This window comes from Cebus imitator, unplaced genomic scaffold, assembly GCF_001604975.1.
Source record: "Cebus imitator isolate Cc_AM_T3 unplaced genomic scaffold, Cebus_imitator-1.0 Scaffold40, whole genome shotgun sequence".
NCBI lineage: Eukaryota > Metazoa > Chordata > Mammalia > Primates > Cebidae > Cebus > Cebus imitator.
In genome coordinates this window covers 2,041,769-2,049,575 of record NW_016107355.1, presented here as the reverse complement: position 1 = coordinate 2,049,575, position 7,807 = coordinate 2,041,769, and the positions used below count along the sequence as shown (strand labels likewise).

General features: G+C 32.7%; 1 protein-coding gene across 1 annotated transcript in view; it reads right to left on the bottom strand.

Moving 5' to 3' along the window:
• Positions 1 to 7,807, bottom strand: part of NAF1 (nuclear assembly factor 1 ribonucleoprotein) — a 40,128-nt gene that overhangs the window by 10,589 nt on the left and 21,732 nt on the right. Inside the window, exons 4-6 of the mRNA XM_017525986.2 lie at positions 7,138 to 7,220; positions 1,923 to 2,083; positions 825 to 876 (exon numbers count right to left, since the gene is read on the bottom strand). Of these exons, the coding sequence (XP_017381475.1) occupies positions 825 to 876; positions 1,923 to 2,083; positions 7,138 to 7,220 (296 nt within the window). The remainder of the gene's footprint in view (positions 1 to 824; positions 877 to 1,922; positions 2,084 to 7,137; positions 7,221 to 7,807) is intronic.

The window sequence follows — 7,807 nt, the reverse complement described above, 5'->3', positions numbered from 1 at the left end:
AAAAACTATAATATTGAGAAAACTTCATCAGAACTGCTGACCAAGTTTTAAAAAGTCTCATGCATAATTTTTACTTATAAAAATGTTTAAATACATTTTTATTTTATATTGTATAAATACATGCTATTTTTAAGAAATGAATATATTCATTGTTGTAATATTTGTATTTTAATAACTTCAAAATAAACTCAAGATAATCTGCTTAAATACTGTCATGGAATGTTAACCAAGTAATTCTATTAAATCATTAACTCATTTACATGTTATTCTTAAATTTACTTCACATCTCTAGGAAGACTAGATTATCAAGTCATCTTGGATCATAAAACTACTGTTTTGCTGACATAGATGCACAAAGAAAATCAAGGTCTCTTTTTAGAAAGGTAATTATATTGTAAAAAAAACAGAGAGGTAGGTAGCTTCCAATAATTCTGTACTTCCAAAAGAAGGGCAGCTTACTATTAAAAGCACCATGTCTTTATGTCCCGTATGGTGTTTTTAATAAACTGAATTAAAATTTTTTAAAATAATGACATCCTGCCTTTATCAAAGTTGACAAAAATAGCAAAATATAATGTAAATGATTAGAAGATAATTATTAAAATACAGCTAAATGTAACCGAAAAAAGTTTTTTTTTCCTAAATGAAAAAACCTTTCATTGAAAGGTACACAACAGTCCACCTATGAGGGTGAGAGAATACAAAAGCTAGGACAGGATAAGGCAGTATGGCTGCTGACCGGTATTAATGACCTCCCTAACATATTTATAAGATTAAGTCCTGCCCTACTTTCTAAAATATTGCATAAAGAGACTTATACTTACCTCTGGTGGTGGTTCCTGATCATTCTTCCAAGATGCATCTGATCCCTTATCCCTGGGTGGGGTGGGGTAGGGAATCAAAAAAGTATTTATCACAATTCTGCTTATAACTTAAAAGTACAGAAAGTAAAAAGTAAAGGACACGAATTCAACCTTTAATTTTGCAATACACTTATGTTGTCTTTTCAAAAGATATGGGAAGCTCATAAGAAAAACAAAAGTTGGGCAAATATAAATATTAGGATTAGGGAACTGGAATGAAAAGCCAAGGCTATGGTGCGTAGAGGAAAGGAGATGGGCAGTTCTGATTTTCATGATATTCGCAGTTTTCATAAAACTTAGTTTAAAAAAATGCTTATTTCACACCAACTGTAATTGGAAGTTGTCTCAGGTACGAAGGACACAAAAATGACTATAGGGCATTACCTTTTCAAATATTTTACAAGTTTTACAAGATATCAAAATGAATTCTTTTCTCCTCAGTTTACCTGAAGAGTATCAACAATCCTCCATGAGTAACCAAGGTTTATTCCAACACTGATTCTCAAAGCAGAGAGGGTCAAATAAAGGCTAACTATGAATAATTTGAGGAAGAGGAAGAGGAGCTGCTTTAAAGATTCTAAAGGACAACGTAATGACCGGCATATGTGAAATGTGTAATAGCAGCTGAAAAATCAACAATTTTTGGTGGAGAGTTTTACACTTTACAACCAAAAAGAATTTTACACTTTACATCCAAAGAGAATTTTACTCAAGTGAAAACCATTGTTAAGAAATGGTAATAATATTAAATACTAATACTAAAATAGCAAGTATATTAAAGAAAGTATATAATGAAAAAAAATACTGAACTAAAATCAGAAAATGCACATGGCTCAAATGTTCTTTTAACGGCTCATCATTTCATTTTCTGCAAAAGATATGAGTTCTACCCTACAAAAGTGATAATAAATTGTAGGCTTCAGAGATGTTACTGGGAAGATAAGTGAACTCTTTGGAAGACAGACACAATATAACTATAAGGAATTACTATCACAGAGAATTATTCTTAAAATATAAACATTAGGTAAGCGAAGAACAACATGCCAGCAAAGTACTTACTGTTTAAGTTTTTCTGTGAATATATACTGGGTGAAATCTTTCATTGATGGAGCAAAATACATAGTCTCCTTTATTTTAATACCTTTACTTTCAATGTGATCTGAAGAATTAAACCGTAAGACATAAAATGGATGTGCAACAGGTCCAAATATCTCAAATATCTATAACAGAAACATAAAGGCCTCTTTTAACACGTATTGAAAAGGTAGCAATGTTTTCTTTTTAAAATGCCACTGATAATTGCTAGAACAACGTAATTTTGTCAGTGATAGGGCAACAAAATAATTTATTTATGTTTGTCATTTTTACATATTCAGTCTTCATATACTAATTAAAATGCATTAGCTCATTCCAGATTCCCAATCTATTAATTTAAAACAACTGTAACAAGTTTGTTTCTCACAAATTCAAATCATTTGGTGGTACCAACTAGATGCAAATTATAATTTTGATTTTTAAAAATTATTGCTCATTTAAGTTGTAAAGTACAAAGAAAAGGATTATGATTGGTAACTTTTGAGAAATAACACATTGTATGCATTTGGAATCATCAGATTGGAAATATAAAGACAAGCTTCTGACTTCAATAGGTGTTAAAATCACTTTTGCTGTTTACATAGTGTTAGAAATTTTGTAATATTAAAGACTTTTTCTAATTTAACAAATAATAGAGAAGTTACTTATCTCCACAAAACAAAAGATGGTGCGGCCTTTAACATTTAACTAAAATAACTATTTTCAGCAGAACTACCTATGTTATTTCTGAAAGCATTTTATCAATGATGAAAGGAAGACTCTTGGTTTCAAACTTTATTTTCTTCTCAAAATTACCTGAATTAAAAAATATGTTTTCTGATAACATATGTGTATTATAGAGATAAGGCCATGGCCCATATAGATTTTTCCAGTCTTTTTTCTGTAATACATATTTTTTTCTTTAAGACTATATTGTACTTTTATATACTGCCCCCTTTTAAAACCTAAAGTTGTTCCATGTTACATTCTTTGTAAGTAAAATTTTAGCAATTATAAAATACCCCTTTACAGATCCAGCACAACTTATTTAAGTTTTTTTGTAGGACATTTAGGTAGTTTCCAATTTATTCAACATAATATATGATGCCATGATAAATATCTTATATATCAATGTCTATACTTCAGATTTCCTAAAAATCGATTTTTAAGGAGAAGTATTGAAGCTGAAAGTATGATAATTAACACTAAGGTATAAAAGTTTTAATGGAAATACTAAATAGCTTTCTAAATAGCTTGGACCAATTTATACCAACTGCATTAAAAGTGGCTGTTTTATCACATCCTCAGTTCTTGATTTTTGATAATAAATATTCTTTACATTTTATGATCTTTAGTAGAGCACCAAAGCTTTTATTAGTTTTCACTAAGGCATAAAACAGCTCACCTAGCAGGACACCACCATTCTGAAGGTATGTATACTCTAAAAACAAGTAGTGACATTAAAAACAATTAAAATGTATTATGAAATAACACTAATAGCATCACAAATTTAAGACATTAAATAAATTTAAAAGCAAAAATATTTAAGAAAATAGCAAGACATTTGCTTTGAGAGGTTTAGATAAATCCAGTAGACCTCGTCCAGTGAAAGCTGTGAAGGACGGAAGAGCTGCACTGCAGCACCACTCTTATCAGCCTACATGACATGAGAGTAATCTTACTTTCACTTAGAATTGTCTTTAAAACAATTCACAAATTTAAGTCCCTCGAATATAGACAAACCCAATTCTTTGTTGGCACAGAGACTTAATAACACCTTTTAAAAAGTTTCCTATGTATCCATTAATAGAAGGTAAAATAATCATTGTTTGCAGCCTGGTACACTGACTGTTTCCCAGGGATTTGTTTCCTAGATAGCATGAATCCATTTCCTAAGTGTGAAAAATGATGCCAGTAGAAAAATTCCTTGCAAATTTCAGGTCTCTGCAGTATGGTTTAAACTAAAATATAAGTGATATTCAAAATTCTTGGACAAAAGAAAAGCATAATTTTTTAGTTGCCTGTTACTAAGACCTGAAGTGTTTATGAGCTATAACTACAATGAAATCATTATAAAGTTTTAAGTAAAATAACACCACAGACAGTAGGTAACAGGAAGCCATAAAATAGACAGTATGCGGCTTGAGCCACTAACAAAAGGTATGTTACAGGAAAACTTGACCGAGTTCACATAAGCAATTTAGCTACTTCAGAGTAGAAAAGAAGAATTTAACAATATTTTAAATAACTATTAGCCTCCGAGTGTAGAGTTTAGATTGACTAATACCTGAGAGCTAAACTGTAAAGAGCAACTTAAGACACAGCAAAGATCAGGCCAGCCCACTTCTCCTCATACAGCTCCATATGAGGCACCTGTGTCCCTGCTCAGTCAGTCCACCCAACTTAGGGGATTTTGTGACTTCCATACTACCTGATTCAAGATAAAAGCAAAGGAAGTAATAGTTTGTAAGGAGAGGATAAGAAACTGAATTTGGAAAAGTAGCAGCTGAGACCTATACTATGAGGTGGACAAGCAGCTTTCTTTTTATCTTTAAAAATGGAATTATTCTGTAGAAATGTTCATATAAAAATTTAATCCAGCTGATGCTTTATACTTGCCCTGCCACTGAGAAAAGGTTTTCTAAGTATCCTTTCACTTGGCTCTAGCAGATAATACTCATCATTTTTTACTCAAAGTCATTATATTTTTGCTACAAGATCTCCAAGGATTCCTATCACACACAGAAGTTAACAAACACCATGACAACAACATGGTACAGATATAATGTAGGGTCTGTTGGGAAAAATAACTGACAAGCAAAGAAGATATAGAGTGCATGCAGTTCCCCAAATTCCATCCCAGCATAGGCTGGGCTTAAATGTTCTGTAAGCACCATGGCAAAAATTTCAGCAGCGTGGAAGACCTGTTTGAGCCAGCAGGCTAGACGTGCACAGACAATATTCCAAAATGGAGAATGAGCTGTATTCTCCACCTCCTCTCCACACACACACCATGTCACAAACTTATGAGTTATCTAGAGGGGACTAGGTAACTTCCAGTTTCTCTATTACCTAGCGGGGACTAGGTAACTCCCAGTTTCTCTAAGTAACAAGAAATACATCAAGGAATCTCCAGGCCCAGAACAATGCTGGCAGGCTGTGCCTGTGAAGGGCCAAGATCTGCATGCTACCACCTGGAAGCAGCCCTCAAAGACTGTCTCTCCAGGTGAGCCAGCTTTGGGCTAAACTGCCAAAGGGGAAAGGAAATGAGGAAATGAACCTTTACAACTATCCAACATGGTCTTTTATCAATCACTTTGTACTTTTTCACTTTCCATTAACAAAAATGAAGAAAATACAGACGAATACAACATTCTAATCCATTAGTTAGGTAAACTAATTATTTCAATCACTGTGTATATTACTGTATCCCAAGTTACCTTGAAATATGTCATGAGAACTAAGGCAGTGGGGAACACTGCATCAATATAGAGTCCTCTAGAAAAATCATCATATCCTACCAAACAAGACAATCTTTTAAAAAGAAATCAGTAAAAATTCCCTACTCAGTGATATATGAGAAGGAAACAGATTACACTAGTTATTAAGAACTAGCAATTATTAGGATTAAAGGGCAAATGTAGGAATAAACATCTGAGACCGTCCTCCCTAAATCAGTAGGGAAAGCAAAGGGAGGCGGAAGGGAAATGAACCTGGGTTAGCAATCTCATCCATTTCAGATTTGTGACTTTTTAGCAAGGTTTCCTAAGTTTTAAAATAAAGGTAATTCTACTTCCTTTCAGGGTTTCAGTGAACTTAAAAAGTTAAACAACATAAATACCACTGTGGCTGATTACTATTGTGTTACTAAAGAATACAGGGAAAAGATGTTCAATGGCTCGCTACTGAAGGTAAAACTAATTTAGTATTTAGATAACGCATGTTAATAAACTAAAAGGTATTCAGTTTCATATTCTGGTTATTGGTTTGTTTAACAGATACTTTCTAATCTTCTCTACTCTCACTACTATTTTGGGGAATCATTTCAAGGTACTCAGATTTATAATCAAGTATTTTTGAAAGACTTGTCACAAAGTCTTTCAAAAGCATTTATAAAGCATTCTATGTAAAATTTAGAAATAGATTTTTTGCCAACAGGCTTATATATAACTAAAGTTAAGAGTTGTAAATGTTGTATTTTTATCTGACTTCTTTCAAAGCTAAATGACAGTTAAATATTAATATTATTAGCCACATTGTAGTGGGAAATAAAAAAAATATCTGTTTAGAGGTTTTAGTTTAGCAAAGTGTTGAGTATTTTCAGGTGAAAATTTCTAAGCTAGGTACTAAGAAAAAAAGACAACTGTCATGAAAATCACAAATAGCTCATCTTATTTTTTTGTATTCAACTAAATATATACTTACTTGGCACAAATAATTTATAAAGAACTGCACTAGGTACAATGGGGAATATCAAGGTGAATAAAACTGTCCCTATTGCCAGGAAATACATACTTACTTGGTATTTATATTCTTGATTTTAGAAGGTTTTATGTCTTCAGCCAACCAGTCAGAATTGCCTACTTGCTGGGTAAAGTGCACAGTGTTCTGTATTAAGGTGGACATGCAGGGTTGTTCCATTAGAAAGACGTTAAAAGGGACCAACTCTTACAGTAATTACTAGAGTGCACATATTTGTAATTCCCCAGTATATGCTTACAGTGACAATTCACTGCTGAAGTGAAATATTTTTCCACTTAGAACTAAGATTCCACGGCGAACTTCCGTGGAAGTCAAAGTCTGAAAGTCTCAGAGCCACTCTTCAAAGGGACTCAAAAGCCAAAAATGGTTAAGGGCTACTATGCTATGGGAAATCTTCACTCAGCTGAGTATCTGGAGGGTAGGAAACGATGTGTTATTCATTATTTAGACTCACTGCCTAGCAAATTACCTGACAAACACTAGGAAGGAATTCTACACATGTACATTTAATAACTCATGCAGCGAAGAGTAATAATCAGTATTAACCAATTTATAGGCAGACATAAAGTACTGAAGAAAATCAAGAACGTACTGAAACTTGAGAGGTCTAGATTGTCCATCAATTAAAATCAATACACTTTCTGAGAGCTGATGGGGAAAGTCAGAAAAACCAACCAAGAAATAGAATAATTTGTAAGAATTGAAATTTTTTACAAACCTTTCCTGCTGCTTGTCGATCACTTTTAAAAATTACAGTCTCCTCATTAACTGGAGGTAGGTTAGTCATAGATTCAATTATTACTGAAAAATAAAATAGATTAAGATTTACTTACAAGAGAATATAGAATTTAATACAAATCTAAGCTTTAATTCCAACATAATTTATAATAAAATTGAAGATGGGATTAGTTACCTCATTAACTATTTCTCTTCAGTAAACAAAATCTTACTACCAAACAGCGCTGGGAAATGTTTTATAACTATTTTTAATACAAAAAGCTACAATTCTAAGAAAAAAAGTAAAATACAAATTGCACAGAAAATCTGAATCATTCACTAAAGAGTCAACAAATTCAAGCTATGTACATATTCTCAAGTAAATTTTACCAAAATAGTGTAATCATATTTAGTCCTAAAACTCCTGTTTTAAAAGAAATTTGTCTCCTTTCTCACTCTTAAATTCTTTTCTACAAAGCATTGTTAAGTTACAGGTATACGAAAAAGTTAAATAAAAGCTTCACAAAAGCATCTTCTTAAGAACAGAAGAAGTGCCGGGCGCGGTGGCTCAAGCCTGTAATCCCAGCACTTTGGGAGGCCGAGGCGGGTGGATCACGAGGTCAAGAGATCGAGACCATCCTGGTCAACATGGTGAAACCCCGTCTCTACTA